Source organism: Ctenopharyngodon idella, chromosome 7 (assembly GCF_019924925.1).
Source record: "Ctenopharyngodon idella isolate HZGC_01 chromosome 7, HZGC01, whole genome shotgun sequence".
NCBI classification, from domain to species: Eukaryota; Metazoa; Chordata; class Actinopteri; order Cypriniformes; family Xenocyprididae; genus Ctenopharyngodon; species Ctenopharyngodon idella.
In genome coordinates, this window is record NC_067226.1 from 23,820,912 (window position 1) to 23,844,388 (window position 23,477).

Sequence of the window (23,477 nt, forward strand, 5' to 3'; positions counted from 1 at the left end):
TATGCACTAAGATTAAGTAAAACTAATATTGAGATGCAGCCTTGATCAGAGGCTAAGAAATAAGTATTTTGTAATTTTAACAAGCGCAGTTTCTGTGCTATAATGGGGCCTGAATCCAGACTGAAATATATTTTTTTTTATAGAGATCATTTTTTTTGCAGAAAGGAGCACTTGACTGCATCTTTGATATAGGTGTAAATACAGGAAGAGGAAAAAAAGGCAGGAAGGTCCAATAATGTCTTTTTACTTGCCAGCACAAATGCTGCATGATTTTTAGTATATACACATACACACACAAAAAAACTACCGTTTCTGAAAATGGAAAAATGATATGGCACATTTCCTTTTTACTTCTTGGTTCACCACAGGAATAAATTTCATAAGCAAACTCAATGCAAGGCTTGGGAGTTTTAGCTTTAGTCTGAACCAGACCAAAACTTGCACAACTTAACATGAATGTTTATGAAGTCTTTGAAGTTCACATTTATTGTGTTGATACGGATACTGGCTCTACGGGTTGGGATAAAACACCTTGATGTGGATGGCCGAGTTATTACGGGTACGTGTAAGTGGCTCTCCAGCTTCATCTGGATCCTCGGGCTCCAGGTCGTCGATGAGCTCTACGGTGGATGTGTTGGCCGCCAGCTGCAGCGCACCCTGGCTGGACGTCTGAAGCTGTAGGGCAATGTTAATGGCCCGGTTGATAGCCAGTCCCAGACCGTGGATGCAGATTTCCCTATGAGCGTCCAGAAGTTTCTGACATCTCGCCAGCTGGGCCTTGAAGTCTGTTTTCATATTGACATAGACGTCGTTCCGTCGCTTTGGCAGTTTGCGGGGAAGACGCTTGCGGAGGGTGTACTCCATCGGGTCCATTTCAAGAGTAGAGCTCACAGGGGTGGGCAGCACCATCGGATTGTGGGGTACAGAAGCGGACACTGGGCTGTGTGGCTCGGCCATGTCAAATCACAGGGAAAGAGCTTAACAAACAGAACCAGACATCCGTTAATCAGCATTTAAATGATGATTTCTACACAAGAGTGACACACAGCATACATATGACATTTGTGTGCAAACTGGTATTGCAGAAAGCAATCGAATTTATTCACACAATACTTATGCATTGCATATCTATAGAAGAAACAATTAGGAAAAAATGCTATTTCGAATTCTGTTCTAAATAAGGCTCCGAATAATTCGTGCGTTTCACTAAAACGACTCATTCATAATTTTAAATAACACAGTAAGCGTTGTAGTATTTTGATTCTCTAAAAAGAACCGACTCGCATGAATCATTCGTTCCGGAATCCGACACGACTGGTCACGCTGTATGTTACTGACTCACTAAAAAGAGCCGAATCAAATTAGTCGTTCGTTTGTGAATATCTATAGATTCTATACACTTGTCGCTCTATATTTTGAGCTGTAGCGTTGCGGCACTGCTAAATAGAAGTGCAGGATACACTGCATTTTACTACGGTTTTCCGTTCATATCCGCAGGGGGAAAATCACGTTCGAGAACCATTTATGGTGTTTTTTTAATGTACCAGTTTTTCGGTTCCCTAGAGATAAACAAAGCATTACCGCTTAATCGATATGCTACATAAATTTATATAGTCGTTTTGGTTTTTAAACGTGAAAAGTACCTTGAATTATAAGTGGTTGTTTTTCGGCAGCACGCTAAATTGCTGGTAAATAAATTAAAATGCGTTTTGGCAAGTCTGTCTTCTCTCCTCATGCACCGGAAGACCTCTCGCCTCTCACAGGAACTGATATTTAAAGCCGCCTCTATTTGATTACATAATACAAATTGTCCTGTTCTTAGATGAAAATTATATATTTGTTTTTTATATAATTATATAAAAAATATATTTATATGATTACAAATTAATCAAAATAAACTTGTTAAAATTAAAATGATTAATAAAACAGGTTATATTTGTCTCCGTGCCAGTATGAAACTAAGTGTTGCTAAAATGGGGAATATTGTGCTGTGAGTGTCTTTTATTTTGAAATTCAACCAGTTCATCGGCGTAGTATGTATAACTAGTGTCACTCATCGTTGGATTACTAGACGTAAACTAAACTTAATGAAATCTCTGTTTCATTTATACGGTCTTTTGATTCATTGTTTATATAGTTTTATTTAAGCAATGTCGGACACATGGAGTCACATCCAGGCACACAAAAAGCAGCTGGATTCCCTGCGAGAGAGGCTGCAGAGGAGAAGAAAAGATACAACTCAACTGGGCATTGGTGTGTTGAGTAACTTTACATGCTATGAGATCTGCAAAAAATATAGTGTCTTGAGTAGTATTTGATTAATTTGTTAATTAAATATAACTACCCAGACGTGTAATGAGCTACTATTGCAAACCACGTCGTTGATACAATCAGCTTTATTTACTTGCCATTAAATGCTGAATATTGCGAACACACAAGATTCTGGAAGAAGTGATGCTGAAAAAACTAATTGCATCTTTGAAAATGAAAATGGCCAAGAACCAGGTTTCAACCATTATTTTTGCAATAGTGAATTATTGAGTATATGGTGCCACCTACTGTATGTGCATTTCCTAACAATTCGTTCTTGTTTTTAACAGAGGTTGGAGGTGTTGAGGGTGGATCTGTGAGGAGCGACAGCCCCGGACCGGCGCTCCAGAGTCCTCCTCAAGTGGATGCTGAGCAACCTCCTGACCCAGAACTAGAGAAGAGACTGCTGGGATACCTGTCTGAACTGAGTCTTTCTCTGCCAATTGATTCCTTAGCAATCACCAACCAGCTAAACACAGTAAGTGCCGTGAACGTGCTTGTGTACACTACCAGTCGAAAATCTGGACACACCCACTATTACTATTCTCTACGTTTTAGAAAAATAGTAAAGTTGTCAAAACTGTGAATTATATGGATAATGAGAAACATAAATTGAGTCACATTTTGTATTGTGAATACTCCAGAATCACTCATATCTGTTTTTGTTTTTTTTTCTGTGTTTTTCTTTGCTTCTTTCTCACTTGTCCTCATTTACTCAGTCTGAGTCTGCAGTTTCCCATGCCTGCATCCAAAGTCTCCTCCTCAAATTTTCTGCTCAAGAGTTAATTGAAGTTCGGCAGCCATCCATCGCTACCTCCTCATCCTCTTCCTCCTCCACCCTTGTCACTTCTGTCGACCACACCAAACTGTGGGCTATGATTGGCAGCGCAGCCCAGCCACAAAGAACTGCCATTAAAAGAAAAGGAGATGACATTATTCATCAAAAAAGAGCCCCAGGCTCCTCCCCTTTGCTTCAAGCTCCATCTTCCCCTCCCAAGAAATCTTCTGCCTCACTGGCTCCTGCCTCAAACTCGCAGCTAACTGGATCCTCTGGGGTTGGAGGGGGCGGGCCTGAGAAAAAAGGGCGGAGCAATAAGGTGCAAGCATCTCACCTGGATATGGAGATTGAGAGTCTACTGAGCCAGCAGTCCACTAAGGAACAGCAAAGCAAAAAGGCAAAATACTTAAGTATCAAATCAGTCAAGCTTTGTCTGTTTACATGTATGTGGAGTCTGATGTATGCATGTTTGTGCATCAGGTGAGCCAAGAGATCCTAGAGCTGTTGAACACCAGTTCAGCGAAGGAACAGTCGATTGTGGAGAAGTTTCGCTCGCGAGGCAGAGCTCAAGTACAGGAGTTCTGTGATCACGGGACTAAAGAAGAGTGTGTGCAGTCGGGGGACACACCACAGCCCTGTACCAAGTTGCACTTCAGGTCAGTTCACACTCGCACACTATTAAATAGTAATAAATAACCAATGCGCACGCACATTCTATTGTTTCTCTGCATTTCTCCTCTTCTCTAGCTTGCTAGTTGTCTAATAAACCTGACATTGTATATTAGTAATATTGTTGGCTCCTTGACAAATTACTTTTGTTCCACTCCTGTGTAAGTCACTTTGGATAACAGTGTCTGCTAAATGCATAAATGTAAATAATAACTAAATACATTTTATATAAATTAAAGTATTATAATAGTTTTAATAAATAATAAGAAATAACTTATTTAATAAGAAATATATTGTTTAGAAATAATAGTTTATCATAATAATCAAATGTATTTTTTTTTTTAATTAAATATAATAATAGCATCTGAATATAATACTTGTTTTAGCCTTTTTACATGAATGTGTAACTTTTCATTTGTTGACAGGGTTTCTTCAGGTCTTAAAATGTTCTTAAAAGTCTTAATTCACCTTTACACAATTTAAGGCCTTAAAAAGGTCTCAAATCAGAGCAGAAAGTCATTCATAAATATTGCACGCTTTTGTGCAATGTGATAATTTCCATATTCTGGTGGTTGGAAGCAGAGTGGTTCAAGCTACTGTTTTTGTAAAATGAATTTAAAATGGATATCTGTTGGATGTTGTATTTTTCAAAGTCTGAAGTGTCTTTAATACAACTCAATGTGTTTCTCCTTAGACATTTACATTTAGAGAACATATTGACATATTGTGTTCCCCTCAATTTATTTAATTAAGATCTCTATACTTGGTCTTAAAAAGGTCTTTAAAAGTCTTAAAGGGTTAGTTCAACCTAAAATGAAAATTAAGACATCATTTACTCACCATGGTGTTGTTCTAATGCACTATGCTGCTCTTTCTTTTTCTACCCCAAAAGGAGAATAAAAAAAAAATGTCCAACTCGCACTCATCCATATAATATCAGTGAATAGCGACCAGCATCAAGCTTAAAAAAAATGCAGAAGTATGACAGAATGGTCTTGTGCATCATATTTTGCATAAGTGTTCTGGGGTATATGATAGGGTTCGGTGAAAAACAAACCAAAACTGAATGCATTATTTAAAGAAAATCCTGACCTTGGCCGTTGGTCTTCTGTGCACGGCTGCATTACGTGCACATTCGTGAAACTCTATTAGCACAGCAGTTCACTCCGTCTCACACAGAAAAAACCCACAAGTTCTGAGAAATCAAGATTAATAAAAAAACACGACATGAAATACAATCATCTACTTTCTTCTCTTGAGGTGAATATATCTGTTGTGTTTGTCGCAAAAAGAAGTTATCGCATTCATATCTGTCAGCTGTCATTCAGACTGTCATCAGACAACCGGAGTTCCGGTCCGGCGGATATATTCATATTCATAGTCAGTGAAGAAAGTATACAGATACTTTTTTGGTATTTCTAGGAGTTGTATTTCATGTTGCGTTTTTATTCATCTTGATTTCTCACAACTTTTGTGCTTATTCTGGATGAGAAGGCTTGAACTGCAGCACTAATAGAGTCTCATGAGTTAGCCGTGCACAGAAGACCAATGGCCAAGGTCAGGATTTTCATCATTATAAATAGTACATTAAATTTCGGTTTGTTTTTCACCAAACCCTATCGTATATGGTCACTATTCACTGGTCGCTACTCACTGCAATTATATGGACAAGCGTGAGCGGGAGGTTTTTGTTTTTTGTTTTTTTTTAATTTCTCCTTTTGTGGTCCGAAAAAGAAAGAATAACATACAGCATTATAACATAACCAGGGTGAGTAAATGACTTAATTTTAATTTTAGGGTGAACTATCCCTTTAAATTTACCTTCATAAAACCTGTAAAAACCCTGGTCATTATAATGTGACTTTCCTAGGCGAATCATCAACAAACACACAGATGAGAGCCTGGGCGACTGCTCCTTTCTGAATACTTGTTTCCACATGGACACTTGTAAATATGTGCACTATGAGATTGACAGTCCTCCTGAGGCAGAGGGTGACACCTTGGGGCCACAGGCAGGGGCCGCAGAGCTTGGACTGCACTCCACTGTGGGAGACAGCAACGTTGGCAAGTTGTTTCCTTCACAGGTACAGTATCGTACAAATTAGCCTGTTCCACAGCTTCTTTCAAACTATAATAAAATTGATTGAAACTGAAAATCACCAAGACCAGTATAATACAAAATTAGGCTTAGTCTCTTAGATGTTTCTAATCTGTAATTGCTTTCCAATCTTCTTCTGTTGCACATTTCCTGTTCTCATATTTATCCACAAATTCAAAAAATAATTTAAATTTTGATTTCAACTATTAAAACTGCATTTCTATTTTAAGACATACACTACTTTTCAAAAGTTTGTGGTCAGTAAAATTTTTAATGTTTTTGAAAGAAGTCTCTTCTGCTCACCAAGGCTGCATTTATTTGATTAAAATACAGTGAAGACAGTAATATTGTGAAATATTATTACAATTTTAAAGAACTGTTTTCTATTTGTATATTTTTTTTAAAAATGTAATTTATTCATGTGAGCAGAGCTGAATTTTCAGCATCATTACTCCAGTCTTCAGTGTCACATGATCCTTCAGAAATCATTCTAATATGCTGATTTGCTGCTCAAGAAACATTTCTGATTATTAACAATATTAAAACAACAGCTGCTTAATACTTTTGTGAAAACAGTGATGCATTTCTTCAGGATTCTTTGATGAATAGCAAGATGAATCTAATACATCATTGCTTAATAAAAATATTAATTTCTTTAAAAAAAAAAAAAAAATCTTACTGACCCAAAACTTTTGAATCATAGTTCACTAGCGTAGTTCACTAGCATAGTTCACTAGCGTTTAAAGGTTTGGGGTCTGTTTAACAACCAATCCTGAAAAAAAAAAATGGTTTACCCAGTTTAACAAACTGTTTACACAAAAAACATTAAGCAGCACAGCTGTTTTTAACCTTGATAATAATAAGAAATGTTTCTTGAGCAGCAAATCAACATATTATAATAATTTCTAAAGGATCATGTGACACTGAAGACTGGAGTAATGATGCTGAAAATTCAGCTTTGATCACAGGAAAAAATAAATTATATTTTAAAATTTATTCAAATAGAAAAACATTATTTTCCATTGTAATAATAATTCACAATATTACTGTATTTTTGGATCAAATAAATGCAGTCTTGGTGAGCAGACGATACTTTTTTGAGAAGCATTAATAAAAAAAAACTTACCAACCTCAAATATTTGAGAGGTAGTGTATAACAGATATATGCCCTCTGACCTTATCCCATCTCAGTGGATTTGCTGTGACATCCGTTATCTGGATGTGTCCATCCTGGGGAAGTTTGCGGTGGTGATGGCCGACCCGCCGTGGGATATTCACATGGAGCTTCCATATGGAACGCTAACAGACGACGAGATGAGGAAACTCAACATTCCTATTCTTCAGGATGACGGTTTCCTCTTCCTCTGGGTGACAGGAAGGTAGGGGCTCTGGGGGATCGTTGCACACAAAGCTTCTTGAGACCCTTTGTGTAATTAAATCATTTTGGGTCACTTTTACTTCACAGATAAATGTAAACCTAAATACAGAATGAAAAGTTTCTAATAAAATTAGTGATCATAGTATAGATGGGTTGTATATATCAAAGTTGCGTATTCAACAACTATTAACTCTGCACACTTGATTAAACCTGTCTAAATAGATTTTCCATTATCATATGCATGCCATAAGAAGAGTTATGCATGAATAAATGACCTGAACAGTTTGAAAGGAGATGATGTAATGCTTGGCAATGATCCAAATGCAGGTCAACAGTAGTTTATCTTCTGTCTTCACAGAGCTATGGAGCTGGGCAGAGAGTGTCTGAGCTTATGGGGGTAGGTGATTTTACACGTGAAAAAATGTAGTGATGGTGATCTCTAAATGTAACTAAATCAGTAAACAAAATCTTTTAATCTGTTCTTTTTCTGTGACTCAATCAGCTATGAGCGTGTAGATGAGATTATCTGGGTGAAGACTAACCAGCTTCAGAGAATCATTCGCACTGGAAGGACCGGACATTGGCTGAATCACGGCAAAGAGCATTGCTTGGTATGTGTGAGAATGTATAGTACAGTTCAAAAGTTTGAGGTCAGAAAGATTTTTGGGGGTCTGTAGTTAGTAATATTGTTAAATATTATTACAATTTAAAATAACTTTCTTAATTATTTAATATATTTTAAAATGATATTTATTCCTGTGATGGTAAAGCTGAGTTTTCAGCATCATTACTCCAGTCTTCAGTGATTTTTCAGAAATCATTCTAATATGCTGATTTGCTGCTCAGGAATCATTTCTGATTATTATCGATGCTGAAAACAGTTGTGATGTGGTTTTGTAGCAATGTTAGTGTCGTTGACGCTTTTGATCAATTTAATGGATCTTTGCTGAATAAAAATTATTAAAAGAAATCTTACTGACCCCAAATTTTTGAAAGGAGAATGCATAAGAATAAAATTATTTATTTTTTATTTAGAGTGGTCAATCTGACAGCTTCAGATATAATTACACTGCTTTTTGGAATAACTCAAAACTACAGAGCCCCTAAAGGGACATGGTGATGGAGATGGAAAAAATGTGAAATGGGAGGAAAAAATATATTTCAATGCTTTTGCATTCTGTCACAAAAAATGTTGTGTTCCCTGAGAAACTTTGCACTTGCTTGCAAAATTTTTGCATTCACTTGCAACTCACAACTCAAAAGATTTTTCCATTGCCATGTCCCTTTAGGTGCTCCGTACAAATCAGAATTTCATTATCATTATCACAGTAAAAGAGTCCTGATCTCCCTGTCGAGGTTTATTTTTGTGATCATAATGACAAGTTGGATATACATTAACCTTGACATATATTCTCTCTCTCTCTCTGTTTGTTTGTTCAGGTGGGAGTAAAAGGAAACCCACAAGGTTTTAACAGAGGTCTTGATTGTGATGTTATAGTGGCTGAGGTCAGTCATAACCAATATTACTGATAAAGCAGTTATGACTATTTTAAAGGTTCCTAATTTTGTTTTGGAGGTCTCCTACAATAGATTTATATGCATCCAAGGACAAAAAAAACACTTTAATTTTCTCATAATATACATTGCACATCACCTTATTTCTCAAAGAGTCTAAACACAGTTAGTTTGAAAATTCAGTCTCTCTAAATCCCTCCTTTCTGAGAGCCTACTCTGCTCTGATTGGTCAGATGGCACAGTTTGTTGTGGTTGATCGCTTATAGTGTGTGTCAGAAACAAACGGCCATTACCATATCTGAATTTAAGCTCCGGATCTTCCTCAGCGCTTGATACACAGAAACAATGGCGTCGTTTTTCCGTATCAATTCCAGTGCAAGTCCTCATCTTTTTCAACTGCATCAAAAAGTGGATTTCCTTTGGCAGTGCTGAAAACAGCGTCTTCTCGACATGTCCACAACACGAACCAAACTCTTCCAGGCCTCAGCTACAACTACAGTGTTTGAGGGTCACAGTAGACGTTGTTCACGGGCAGCCAATAAAGACCATGGGCTGGCATTATGCAAATTTGTTACAGTTACGTGTGTATGTAACAGGAAGTGAGAAGGGAATTGCTGACGACTCGTTTCAGCAGTTCAGAATCGTTTCTTTCAATAACTTTGTCATAAAGCTATATTATTACACTGTATAAAAGGTAATAATCAAAAAAGCATAATAGGGGCACTTTAAAGTCAGTGATGATCAGTACACTAAATTATCTGTGTCATCTGTTTACACAAAAGGTCCGCTCCACTAGTCATAAACCAGATGAGATCTACGGAATGATTGAGCGTTTGTCACCAGGTACACGAAAGATTGAATTGTTTGGTAGACCACACAATGTGCAGCCTAACTGGTGAGTCAGACATTCGGGAGATTACTTGATTTCCAAATCACTTACAAGTATGTTACAGCAATCAGATGTGCTGTTGTCTTCCTTATTAACTTGCTTGTTTTGTTTTCCAGGATAACTCTTGGTAATCAGTTGGATGGTATTCACCTTTTAGACCCTGAGGTAGTGGCACGTTTTAAGAAGCGCTACCCTGACGGAGTCATTTCCAAACCTAAAAACATGTGAGGACTGGGCTAGTGAGAGAATGTACAGCTGCTGCATGAACTCTGCCACAGGATTCAAGACTGAAAGATAGTTTCAAACGATGGCTTCAGGAACAGACTTTTGTACCACTTTGCTTTTTTCAATAAAAATGCTGAACCACATGTTTAGTTTCCAGATTGATTACGAATTTCACAGATAATCATTTGAAGAGGGCATGAAATGGATGTTGTCATTAGTCTTTTCTTCCCTATATTGTGATGTATATCCAAGTAAAGTGGCTTCTCGAACAAGGAAAAAATGTAGAGAGGGACTTGATTTTGTCCATGGGGGATTGACTGGATGGTTGTGATTTGCGATTGGTCAGTCTCACGTGAATGACAGGTTGTCCCGCCGTCGCGCCAGTAAACGCGTCATCAAAGAAGAGATGTTGTTGCAAGAAGGAGGGGAAGTTTGATTAACGATTATGAATTAAACATTAATAAAAAAAAGATTTGCACGGATAAATGATTTATAATAAATACAGCAATATTCCATAAAAATAGGAATTATCCATTTTGATTTTATGGTGACTTTATTAGAATCTGTTAGAATAACATAAAAAGACTTGTTTCTTTTTGACAAAGTTTTATTGTTTTACAATCATCAATGAAAGCAAAAGTACATGTGCTATATTATTTAGTTTGCTGTCTTTTTCATTATTATTATTATTTAGAAAATTGATTTACACGTTGTTTCATATAAAACATACAAAAATATCTCTTTCAGATTAATTGTGACTTCAGAGGTGTAACAGTGTCTTCTGTTCTTTTTCTGGGTCAGGGTGTAAAAATACATATTTAACATCTAAAAAAATACAAATGTTAATACATGTGCACACGACAAAGTGAAGATGGCCAGACGCACATCATTAGCATCTAAAACCTGTTTTTCAAACATGTTGAAACAGAAGCAATGAGTGGATCATGACAAATATCCATTCCCTCGACTGGTTTTATACATACAATAGGAAGAAAACCTTTTAAAGATTTAGAAACTGGAAAACCCTCATCATACATTAGTTTGATGTTACATAGAGTTCATGAAACAAACACTTTTCAAAAAAAAAAAAATGTTTATGACTGGGCATATTTCAGAAAGCCCTGAAATCTATACATAATGAAAATGAACACGGTTAGAGCAGAGCACACTGTTAATGGACAGCTTGTAGGGTAGAGAAAATGGCACTTACATAGAAAGCAAAATAACCTTTAGAAACCTTCCTGTTTATATGAAAGAAAAAAAAACATTTTGATGCTTTTACAATACACTGAATTTATGATCAGCGAGGCAAAGCGTGGTTGAATTTGACAGGCAAAATAATAGGTAGACTGCTGAACAAATTCATATCTGGCTCAAAACACACAAAACACATCCCTTAAAGGAACAGTTCACCCAAAAATGTATTTTTTTTTGCTACTATAGAAGTCAATGGCTACAGTCAATTGTCTGGTTACCAAAATTCTTTAAAATATCTCCATTTTAGTTCAACAGAAGAAAGAAACTTGTGCTTTAAAACAACATAAGGTTGATTAAATGATGAGTTTTCATTTTTGGGTGAACTATCCCTTTAAGATTATCAGAGTCTCCTCAGATAAAACCAACCAGAAGCATCCAGTTCAGATAGTATAGATGCATATATAGCAGAGACTGTGGAGGGCAGATGCTACAAGCTAGAAAAAAGCACTTGTTGGTGATCATGTAAACGTCGCTCCTAAGATTGTGTTCCACAATTTCCCCTTTTACCAAATTACACTCAGCTGTACCGTTAATGTTAGAAAACTTCAAACACGTATCTTGACATTGTTACAATGCATACAGCTGACATTCATGAGTGTTCATGGGCATGCAAGGAGAGGCAAATTTCCATGCTGCTTGTTCCTCCTAATGGCTCATCCTCCAGTTCCCCTCAAAAGCTCTCCAATGAGGGATTAAAACTGGATTAGGGCTGTAAATCTGATGCTTACTTTCAAGGATTCTCCAGGGACCACTTGCAGAACAAAGTTAGTATGTGGCGTCCACTGCATTGATGTTGCTATCCATCTGGTGTCGAAGTGAGAGACGAGCCTTGTGGGAAAAATAGGCCTGTGGGCAACTCGGACTGCTGCCGCTGTCCCCTTCACTGCCCCAGGAGGTGGTGGAGGACAACCGAGGTTTCATCTCTTCACTTGCTACTACTGAAGACACAAGTAGAAATGAAAATAAGTTAGAAAAAATATGTATTTTTTATCTTTACATTTTGCATGGCACTTAACTTTTTCTGCAGCAGTTTATTTCTTCTACAAATGCAACATCGCCATCTACAGGGCATTCAAGGTACTATATCTTGGTTTACCCAAACTTGTCAACAAGGCTACTTCACGATTTGCAGGTATTTGTGAATGGAAGGTGTTACAGAAATGAGATGAGGACATGGCTGCAACCGAAACCAGTAGGCGTAGGCAAATAGGCGTTGACTATTTCATTTTACTTATTTATCTGTTCTATTGAAGAGAAATTTTCGAAGGACACTGTTTACAAATTAACACATTCAATAGCTTACCCGTCTCAGGAGGGCACTGTCTTTTGCACCTCTCCTTGCAGCGTCTGTAGAAGGGAAAGCACTGCAGCATTTTTACACCCATATCAGCAGGGGGCGCTAAAAGACAAGAGAAACACCTGTTAGACAAACTGACTCCTGCCAGCAGACTTTATTCTATCACAACAATTCTAATAACATTTCTAAACCAGCAATCGGAAAGTGTCGATTGCCATTTGCTCTTCTGGTACTGTTCATTAAGGTAAAACAGCTGCTGTTTGTTGTATTTATTAGTTTTCTCAAACTTGCCTGTGACCGTGGGTTTAATGCATAATCTTATTACAGCCGTGTGTGCATGCAGACTTCTACTTTGCTGTCTAATCCCATATAGCGACGTCAGTGGGTAGACTGAATGGAGACATCCGATGTAATAAATCATTGATTGGGTATTACGCGCTGGGTCAAGTGCCCTGATGGAGACGGGCAGTTTTGTCATTTGTGCAATCCGCCTGGCAGTTTGTAAATCACTTTTGACGGCTGCTAAGTGTTTTATTCATAATCGTTTATAAACTCGTCTTTGAAGTGATTCATACTCTCAGCTGTTGAATATGAGAGTTACAGATGGTTTACTAGTTCTATGACTCTATGAGTCAGTTTTCATCAGAAACCTAGCCAAAGACAAAAACAAACACGTCTCAAGAGCTATGTGACCGAATGGCGAATGCTTCTCTTATCAGCTTCCCCCCCCCCAGGTTTTGCTGGCCTTTGGTTTGTAGTACACAGGGTTAATGGTTAATTTTTAATGACTTGGCTTTTACACTTCTGATATATGCTCTATGAATCCAGTCCAGAAACCACCAACATAATAAGGAACCTTAGTGGCCGACCTGCATACTGTATTCTTGGTTGCAAGTTTGCATAACAAAAAAATACATGCTGAATGGGATGTGGGATCATAAACTACCAAAGAGCTTGTGTAATAGGTCATGGGTTCATAGCTGTCAAGCATGCAATGCAAGGCAAAAAGACTTTACATCCAGCTGAATGTCTCACACAGAAACGCACACAATTAACAGAGAGCGAGAGAGTGTTTGTGTGTTCTAGTAGAACAACTGTCACAAAACCATGTCGCCACATGCCACAGAAATATGAACTTTTACTATCATACACAACACTCTGTTCCCATCCAACCCTCTTTCATTTCTGTGGTGAACTCTCATAAATCTGTCATGCTTTTGTTCAGATTACCCAGCTCGCCTGAGTCTATGCCTGAGGACAAAATGTGCAAAATTCAGAGTATTCATTTTTAGAAGCTAAAAACATTTAGCCATTGCTAATGTTTAAGTACATAATGACTCAGCTTGACAAAAAAATGTCTTTTGGAAATAAATGGTGTTGAGAATTTAAATGTTGGATTAGCTTATTATATAGTGGAATAATTAATACAACATCTGTTCTGATCTGCCTGTTCTGATTCAGTCATTAGCATTTGATTTGTTGTTTGATTTGAGCCTTACATTCATTTTGCAGTTTTATATCTTCAGATCTTGATTATTTAAATAAGAAAGAACAGTTTGGTTTCACTCAGTTTGTGTTTAATTTCACGTTTTCAGGTTGCAAAATGAATTATTTTCATTATAGGCATAAAGACTGTCAATTAAATGATTTGTGTATGGCAAATATGTCGAAATAACCTCTTCATAGTCTTCTATACACTGCCTCAGATGGTTTGCATCATTCCTCGCATCAAACCACAAGAACCTCTGAGCTTTTGGAGAACATTGTGTCCAAAATATTTTGATGCTGAAAAGCAAAGATGAACGTTGTTTCTATTAAATTTCCTTTGGTTCTAGTAAATGCGCACATACACACACTTTTCCATCACTTCTTGTGCCAATCATATGATATGCATTTATCCATAACCACCCCCCACTTTTCTTTTCTCCTCTCAGTCCTTTTCATAACTCATGCAAAACTTATAATTCACATGGGAGGGCTGTTTGTTCCGTTTCTGGCGAAATGCATAAGAGATAAGGCCCAGAAAATTTGGGGGAAAAGGAGGCATAAGAACAGAAAAAAATTCTTCAGCTTCTTCCTTATTGGTTTTATTTTTGCCCAGAGACCCAGAAATGACGTAAGAAGCGTACACTTCTAAATTGTTTGCTAGTGACGTGGATGTGCACTTGTACATGTACTACAAAGCAAGCTTTTGCAAACACGTATATACACACACACACACAGAACATCCTTGTAGGGTGCTTAATCTAGACTTGTGACCTAACATGATGGCCCTCTCCATGTCATTTACTAAACATTGTGAGCTATGTGTTTTTGTATCTTTATGCCTGTGTTTTGTCTCTTATAGGTTATGTACACTCTGAGGACTGCTGCTTAAAAAGGTTAGATAATCTCTAGTTACAACACTTCATTCCACTTTACCTCCATCCCAGACTCTTTTCTGGGAATGAGACCCTGCCTATGCACACATTCAATTACACACCCTCAGAAACAATCCAAGACTGTCAGTCTCATCTCTCATTGATTTATACCAATCACAGCATTTTTTCTTGGAATTGCAGAGTATTCTTGGAATTGCATAGTATTCCAGAGGTTTATTTGAATGCCTTTTCAATCATTACAACCACACAGAGCTCTCCCAAGCATGGGTCGGGGCCAGTGTGAGGTAGCAGAAGCGGGGCCCCCTTCAGACCGATCGTGTTCTGGGGGAGGGGGGTTCCCCTGAGTCCGTTCGCGATCACGTTCCGGGGGAGGGGTTCCGTTCGCTGCAGGGCCCCCTAAAGTGTGGCCCTGCAACCACATATTGCCTTTTGCTTACACTTTATTTCAATGGTCCACTTTAGACAATCTACTAACTATAAGTAACTTTGCAACTACATGACAACTAACTTAACAGTAGTCTAAAAGTAATCTATTAGACTGTAAGTTTAGGGTTCAAGGTTAGGGTTAGTAGAATAAGTTGACATGTAGTTGCAAAGTTACTTACAGTCAGTAGAATGTCTGTTGGGTGAGCATCAAAATAAAGTGCTAGCAGGCATTAAGCAGACAGTCTTAATTCTGAGAGTTAGTTGACATGTTAAGTTACTTATAGTTAGTAGAATGTCTAAAGTGGACCATCAAAATGATTGTTTTTCTCAACAAGCTTGTGTATTCGTTAAAGTCTTTCATATGGTTAAAGGAGAAAAGGATAACAAGTAAATTCACGCTTTTATTTTTAAAATCCTGTCACAGGTTTACACATTAATACTGCAATTTTAGGTGTAATTTCACAAGTTTAAAACTGTAAGCTTTAATTGAATAAATTAGGTAATATCTATTTTGAGTATATTTGTGTCAGTATCTGCATGTATTACTTAAATTGTGTATATAAAGAATATAATCTTTACACTCTTAAAAATAAAAGTTTTTATTGGCATATGCGGTTCCATGAAGAACAAATAACATTCATGGAATCTTTCCACTGCAAAAAAAAAAAGAAGAAAAAAAAGAAAAGAAATGTTCTTCACACTATAAGAAAAAAATGGTTATTTTAGGAACTGATCACTGAATGTTTTTGGGGGAACCAAAATTTTTATTTATTTATTTATTTATGTTGGCATTGCTGGAAAAAAACCCTTTGGAACATTTATTTTTAGGAGTATTAAATAAATAAAAAACATGTAAAGGCTGTGATTTAGGTCGCCCCCACCCCCCGCGTGCCCGCCTGCCTGCCTGCCTGCTCGCGCACACGCGCTTTCCCATTGAGACTTGCTTTGTGTGTATGTGCAGTACGTGACGCTCGGGGACGCGGTGGTCCACTCTGGCGACAGGGAAGGGGGGTCGCTGGACTGTGTACAGGCAAAAGCATATCAATTATTAATTATGAAAGGATGTTTACAAAATCGTTAGTGATTTCCATATGCAGGCATTAAGGTTATCCGTGGTGCATCATTCGCAGAAAAGTACGTTACATAAAATCTCAGTGCAAGAGATCAGCCAGAGTTCAGAAGAAAAGTAAATCTCTTTAAGCGAAAAGTAAGATAGGCCTACCTGAGCAGCTGAGCTTAACAACACCTTCATTGCTTTTATGTAGTGTTCCAAGTGATTAATAAAAGTCTAACGAGCAAATATAATGCTGTCTGGAGATGATAAAGAGTAGCCTACGTGAATTGTTTTATTGGTTTAATAATGCATTTAACCCTCAGGAAAATCAGATTCTCACAATGACGGTACAACACGATAAAATGTTTTTTTAATGTAAGCTACTGTTTAAAAAAAACCCTGCGGTATCCAAATATTCACCATAAAGAAAACTGTTGAAAACGTTTGAAGCATTGTTATTTTGGTGCCCGTAAATCGTAAAACAGATTATAAAAGGTCACGTGACGAATGAGGCTGGGCCTATTAATCAAAATTAGACTTTATACGCAATAATAAACATGGGCAATGCAGTTACCTAACAAAGACCAAACAAAACTACATACAGTATCTAAACAACATAATTATAGCTCTCTGTAGATAAATAATTATATAAAAAAATGAGCAGCTTTCATTGTAAAAAGCTACAAAGTGACTCATGTTTTGTACTAAACAGATTTTTTAAAATGTTACTGTAAAAGTGTATTGCAACGTCCTTGTAGCAAGTTTGACGATATATTGTGAGACACTCCCACTTTGACACACCTCCAAGTGTGTTTAAACTTAGGCTATACGACTGCGAATTTGTACGTGCTAATTCATAATAAAATAATATTAATAAAAAATAACGTATAGTCTAATCAAATGGACTCACCGGTTGTTCTCGTGGTTCTCGCACGTACTTTGGCACTGTCACGCAGAAAATTCTTCAAATTGCAAGTGATTTGCGATAGTTGAAATGGTCTCCAACTCACTGACGATGACAGAACCCGTTCAGCTATGACAACATGGAAAGCTTCAGGTTTGAACACACGTTCCGTTCAGCTTTAAATAGCTTATCTGAGCAGCACGCCCTGCCTCCTCTTTCTCACCCTCCTCCTCCTCCTCCTCTTTCAGTGCTGGCAGGTCTCCAGTAAAGCATAGGGAAACATTCTCACTATTCAGGACCGGTTCATTATACTATTTAGATTTTTCACACGTGTAAGGACTTAAGTTTCTCTCCCTAGAAATAATTTTGACTCTTGACTTTGAGTGTTGCTGGTAAATTGCAAATTCTAAATCTTGTTTATTGTAGGCCTACCAACACAATAACATGCATGATTAATTTAATTAGTGAAGGAATAAATGGAAAGCCCTTAATGATCGATAGCAATAGATGGGATTATAGTTCTTTTGAAAATCATTTGTGTGCTGTAGAATTAGTGACACTTCACACCTTCTTACTAGAATTCATTGAGAGAATATTCACCTCCCTTTGTTTTTTTCTGGTACTGTACTTAAAATTTTGTAATGCACAAACTGTCCACACAGCCATTATGATGTTTTAGTGTTTTGGATTTATCATCATTGTTAAAGTGTTTAGACATTTTTATTCAACATAATCAAAGTTTTATAGTGTGTTTAATCATCATAACTCTTGGCCATTTTAGGGTTTTCTTTTAATATATGCTTTTAAGCATCAGGTCAGTCTCCACAAGTCCCCATAAATTGAGACAACCAGTATCATTGAACACTCCGAGGCTAGTATGAAAACTTCTCAGGAGTAAAAAAGCTCATCTTTACACTTTAAAGAAACATGTATACCAGCAACACCAGCATATTGCCAGGAAATGTGTATTTATACCCTTATTCGTTTTGACAGTCTGTTTGCTGTGTTCACCAGTGGAAATTTACAGAGGCGAATTCCAAAGGAGAAACAGATTAGAATTCTGAACAGCAAGTCTGCTGCACAATCTGGGTTGAAGGCCAAGGCCCCCCATTGCTGGCAATTAGTATTGTGTGACCTACCAATAGCATTAACCTGTTTGCCACTGATCAGAGAGCAGTCTGAAGTTTGTCTTAGCTCTGAATGTGCCCCTTTGGAGTCTGATTCAGGAACAGTGTTAAACCCTGAGATTTTCTTTGAATTCTCATTGTATAAATGGGACAGCAGAAAATTGTTTTATGATTTGTGGTGGGATTATTTTTTTTCAGTTCATTAGCTGAGGTCCGATTTGCACTCTGAACTCAATCCCCTTTATGTAGAACACTAGACTTCTACACTCCAAAAAACCAAGCAATTAAAATTCTCATTGTTTTTGGCTTGGTCCAAAAAATGTTCTCTCTGAATGAAGCCAATTTTGTGTTCCATGTTTCATTTTTATCTCTCTCTCTGTCTCTCTCTCTCTCTCCTCGTCTCACCTGTTTCTCCTGTTTAACTCCTCCCTGCTTTTTTTCTTCTTCTAATTTTGACAAAGAAAGTGGGTGAAGAAGAATTTTGCTTATCTGAACTGGAACACTTACAATAAGTGACACATATAAGCAAACAGTGAATTGTACACCAGTGTCTGTAAGATTTGGATAATCAGAATCAATCCACATTAGTTATCTTTTTAAGCTTTTATATAATAAAGTACCCAGATCCAAATGAAAACTGATCTCAGACCTGCATTGAAGGTTTCAACAAACTGAGAACTTGTATAATAAACTTAAACTGCCTATTACTGACTCCTCACTTTTAAAACAAAATATCCTTTTATAACTGTGAAAACTGTTTCAATTTAAAAAGTATAAGGAGTCAAGCACCTGCACACCGACCAAAATGCTTGGCTTATGCATCCTAAACTCTCTACCAAACCCTGCTCCCCCAAGTAAAAAAAAAAAATTGTTTGAAATCGGATCAGGGGATCTGATACCTCAAGTGAATCTTTGGCTCTCAGACTGTTTGGTGAAATGGTGTTGTTGAGGTCAGATATCACAAGCTATGAATAGCAACTCTGCAAACTATCACAGAGGTGAAGATGACACAATTAAGGTCACAATTACAGACAGCAGTGCATTATATCAAAGATACATCCTGATTATGTAAATGAATTATGGATTACAGCTGTTAACATATTTGTTCCTTATGGTACGTTTACACGACAACAATGTGCTGGAAATGGAAAAGTTTTTCCTTTTGCGTTTTTCGCGTACAGACAACAAAATTGTCAAAACATTCCCTGTTTACATGGACCCGCCAAAAAGATTAAAAATGCTGTATTATTCATGCCAGGCCAATAGTTGTTTTTTTGACTTTGTAAAGAAACTTTATGCTCCTATAGACTAAACACATAATATGTAAGCGCATGACGTCACCATTTTCACAAATTCACATTTTTGTAGTTTACACAGAGACAATAACGGTACCGTTTTCATAAAAACTTGCACTTTGCAACCTGTATTCAAAAGTTTCAGGCCCCCAAATTGGTGTTGTTGTGTAAATGAATGGCCAAAATGCATAAAAAGATTTCAGTTTTTAAACAATGTGGTGTAAACAGCCCCTAATAATCTGTTTTGTTATTTGCTGAAAGCATAGGCACACAAGGCTGTTATTTTCTATAATTCATGTATATTACAGTAAATAATTAAAATACATTATTAATGGTTGGGGGAAAGAAAATATAATTTGTGCCATATATTCTAACTAAACTATTAGTATATAGCCAACTTTTCCACAAATACAGCTGTCTGTGTAGTGATTGATGGAGTGCATTGATTTTGCTTCACTAGATTCACCTTGTATGAGATTTAAACACTTCACATTATTTTAAAAACTAATAAGAGCATTATATTTAATCAGTGATAGTGTGATCTACAGATATTTTTTGTTGCTTTTGTAAAATCAATCTATTCACATGGATTTTCCATGGTGTTTCCCCGTTTATTGTTGGTGGTTTAGCTCAATCTAATCAACTCTCTTTGTTTTGTGTGGCACTGAGAGAAGAATAATTACCTAGATCAGTGCCATCAACAATGATAGTACAGTAAATAGAGCAGCAAGATCTTTATTCAGTGTAAAGAATTACTGATAGATACTCACTTTCAAAATACCATGACAGATAAATAAGCTACCGTGCTTCAGTTTTGTGGTAAAGCACAAGCATTCAACAAAACTGTGAATATAACAGAATGACAAAAACCTCTGCAGAAACCTAAAAAGAAATGATACGCCTGATGGTTGTATTTGAGTTGGCACATGTACACACTCTCAGAGGAAGATGAGTGATTTAATGAGTATTTACCCTCTCATGCACAGTAAAGCTACAGAGCTTATACTCGCATGCTGTTGCTTGGCTTCAGTGCACAGAATATCTGCCCTAGTCCAGCTTGGATTGCTTTTTACCAGTTTTCCCACCCTGCTCTCACCCAAAATATCCCCTCCCCAAAACTGCTAGTCCAATTTTGTCCTGTATGTCAACAACCCACCTCCCCTCCACTATTTTCTGGGGTGTGTGTGTGTGAGCTCACAAGTCAGCGTTAAATTCCTAAATTCACATATCCAATAACACCTACGATGTTGCTTGTCGATTTTAGTTTATAAGTCATACTGAGAAAGACATTCAGTGACTTGAAGCTGTTCATCCATCAGGATTGCAATCCAAGTTTGTGCATGTATGTTGCATTCTTAGAGACACTAAGACAAATCCTCTTTTATGTCACGAAGTTATTGGATTTTAAAGGATTAGTTCACTTCTGAATAAAAATTTGCAGATAATTTACTCGCCCCCATGTCATCCAAGATATTCATGTCTTTCTTTCTTCAGTCGAAAAGAAATTAAGGTTTTTGATGAAAACATTCCAGGATTATTCTCGTTATAGTGGACTAAAGTGGCCTCCAAACGGTTGAAGGTCAAAATTTCAGTGCAGCTTCAAAGGGCTTTAAACGATACCAGACGAGGAATAAGGGTCTTATCTAGCGAAACGATCGGTCATTTTCGAAAAAAATACAACTGTATATGCTTTATATAAACAAACGTTCGCCTTCTAAGTGCCTCCGCCAAAACCGCATTTCTGTATTCTTCAAAAGCTTACGCTGTATGTCCTACGCCTTCCCTGTTCAACTTACGGAACGAACGCAGCGCCAGTTACATTTTTTCCGTAAGTAGAATAGGGAAGGTGTAGGACATACAGCGTAAGCATTTTGGAGAATGCGGAAATGCGGTTTTGGCTGAGGTATTTAGAAGGCGAACGTTTGTTTATATGAAACATATACAGTTGTATTTTTTTTTTTTTTCGAAAGTGACCGATCGTTTCGCTAGATAAGACCCTTATTCCTCGTCTGGTATCGCTTAAAGCCATTTGAAGCTGCACTGAAACTGTAATTTTGACCTTCAACCGTTTGGAGGCCATTGAAGTCCACTATAAGGAGAATAATCCTGGAATATTTTCATCAAAAACCTTCATTTCTTTTCGACTGAAGAAAGAAAGACATGAACATCTTGGATGACATGGGGGTGAGTAAATTATCAGCAAATTTTTATTTGAAAGTGGACTAATCCTTTAATACAAACAATTTTTTGTTCAAAATTAACAGTCAATACATCATCAATCCTTCTTCCAAAATGTGTTTTGTCTTACCCTGATTCACTATGGTAAGGCTGTTATAAGTGTTTTATATATTTTAGACCTGTCTGGATGGTTTTCGCGGGAAATTGCGTACATACGTCACTTACCTGTGCATGTCTCATTATATCCGTAAATGGAGAAAAGTTGCTCAGGCTCCTTTGATGCGTGTATGGTGTAGGAGTGGCAGAGGTTAGCGAGAAAAGTTGACATGGAGCAGCTAAATCTCCATCCTCCAGATAATCTATCGTGAAGTATCTATTGAAAAGGGTCATTTCATTATGGGTTTATTGTAGTGCTGTGCTGGAATTTATTTTCACTGTGTCGATTAATGGGTATAGCTTCTGTAACGTCTTAAGTTGATCAGCTTGAGATCCTTTCCATCTAAACTAATTATATCTCTTAAAGGGTTAGTTCACCCAAAAATGAAAATAATGTAATTTATTACTCACCCTCATGCAGTTCCACACCCGTAAGACCTTCGTTCATCTTCGGAACACAAATTAAGATGTTTTTGATGAAATCCGATGGCTCAGTGAGGCCTGCATAGCCAGCAATGACATTTCCTCTCTCAAGATCCATTAATGTACTAAAAACATATTTAAATCAGTTCATGTGAGTACAGTGGTTCAATATTAATATTATAAAGTGACGAGAATATTTTTGATGTGCCAAAAAAACAAAATAACGACTTGTATAGTGATGGCCGATTTCAAAACACTGCTTCATTAAGCTTCGGAGCGTTGTGAATCTTTTGTGTCGAATCATGATTCGGATCACGTGTCAAACTGCTGAAATCACGTGACTTTGGCACTCTGAACCGCTGATTCGTGAACCCTTTTCAATAGATACTTCACGACACAAAAGATTCATAACGCTCCAAAGCTTCATGAAGCAGTGTTTTGAAATCAGCCATCACTATATAAGTCATTATTTTGTTTTTTTTGGTGCACCAAAAATATTCTTGTTGCTTTACAATATTAATATTGAACCACTGTACTCACATGAACTGATTTAAATATGTTTTTAGTACATTAATGGATCTTGAGAGAGGAAATGTCATTGCTGGCTATGCAGGCCTCACTGAGCCATCAGATTTAAACAAAAATATCTTAATTTGTGTTCCGAAGATTAACGAAGGTCTTACAGGTGTGGAATGGCAATAAGGGTGAGTAATAAATGACATTATTTTCATTTTTGGGTGAACTAACCCTTTAAGCCTAGTAGTGAATGTTTATAAGCAGTAGGATAATCATTTTCATCCACACAGTCACACAAAGCTGAAGCACAACCAAAACAATGTGCTTCCGCAAAATCCATGCAATTTTGTTTTTAAACCGCTGGAGGGTCAAAAGTTGCATAGTATACCTTTAATGAATTCCATAGAATCAGTTCACAAGCTCCATCCTGTCTGATCCAGCACTTTTCTGGTCTGTTTCCTTCTGCTATTGTCTAGACCCATTGTGGAGGTTGATGAGTATTTTGTGTCTGTTCTCTGTGTCTAATTGGTGGATGGTCATCGAATTAGTCTGGATGGGTCCGTGCCAAAAGTTTTAGTACATCCGCTTCTCTCCTTTTTTG

General features: G+C 37.1%; 3 protein-coding genes and 1 long non-coding RNA gene across 4 annotated transcripts in view; 1 reads left to right on the forward strand and 3 right to left on the reverse strand.

The window, feature by feature from the left end:
• Positions 1 to 22,442, reverse strand: part of LOC127515234 (up-regulator of cell proliferation-like) — a 64,370-nt gene extending 41,928 nt beyond the window's left edge. Inside the window, exon 1 of the mRNA XM_051898669.1 lies at positions 22,349 to 22,442. Within this exon, the coding sequence (XP_051754629.1) occupies positions 22,349 to 22,385 (37 nt within the window). The 5' untranslated portion in view covers positions 22,386 to 22,442. The remainder of the gene's footprint in view (positions 1 to 22,348) is intronic.
• Positions 229 to 1,780, reverse strand: pop7 (POP7 homolog, ribonuclease P/MRP subunit). Its single transcript, XM_051898692.1, has 2 exons — positions 1,644 to 1,780; positions 229 to 977 (listed from the first exon to the last, which is right to left on the reverse strand). The coding sequence occupies exon 2, from the start codon at positions 955 to 957 to the stop codon at positions 511 to 513; it is 447 nt and encodes a 148-aa protein (XP_051754652.1). The 5' UTR covers positions 958 to 977; positions 1,644 to 1,780; the 3' UTR covers positions 229 to 510.
• mettl3 (methyltransferase like 3) lies at positions 2,008 to 10,005 on the forward strand. Its single transcript, XM_051898675.1, has 11 exons — positions 2,008 to 2,253; positions 2,601 to 2,788; positions 3,030 to 3,485; positions 3,569 to 3,744; positions 5,628 to 5,841; positions 7,047 to 7,234; positions 7,592 to 7,630; positions 7,736 to 7,844; positions 8,674 to 8,739; positions 9,531 to 9,643; positions 9,754 to 10,005. The coding sequence occupies exons 1-11, from the start codon at positions 2,151 to 2,153 to the stop codon at positions 9,863 to 9,865; spliced, it is 1,764 nt and encodes a 587-aa protein (XP_051754635.1). The 5' UTR covers positions 2,008 to 2,150; the 3' UTR covers positions 9,866 to 10,005.
• On the reverse strand, positions 10,449 to 17,366 carry LOC127515256 (uncharacterized). The gene is made up of 3 exons (XR_007930796.1): positions 17,188 to 17,366; positions 12,423 to 12,518; positions 10,449 to 12,057 (listed from the first exon to the last, which is right to left on the reverse strand). It is a non-coding gene; the product is annotated as an uncharacterized LOC127515256 (long non-coding RNA).
• Positions 22,443 to 23,477: the final 1,035 nt, after the last annotated feature.

Coding starts and splice junctions, on each gene's coding strand:
- pop7 (XM_051898692.1), bottom strand. CDS start 957: ATGGCCGAGCCACACAGCCCAGTGTCCGCTTCTGTACCCCACAATCCG.
- mettl3 (XM_051898675.1), top strand. CDS start 2,151: ATGTCGGACACATGGAGTCACATCCAGGCACACAAAAAGCAGCTGGAT. Junction 2,789..3,029: donor TCACCAACCAGCTAAACACA/GTAAGTGCCGTG, acceptor TCATTTACTCAG/TCTGAGTCTGCAGTTTCCCA. Junction 8,740..9,530: donor GTGATGTTATAGTGGCTGAG/GTCAGTCATAAC, acceptor TTTACACAAAAG/GTCCGCTCCACTAGTCATAA.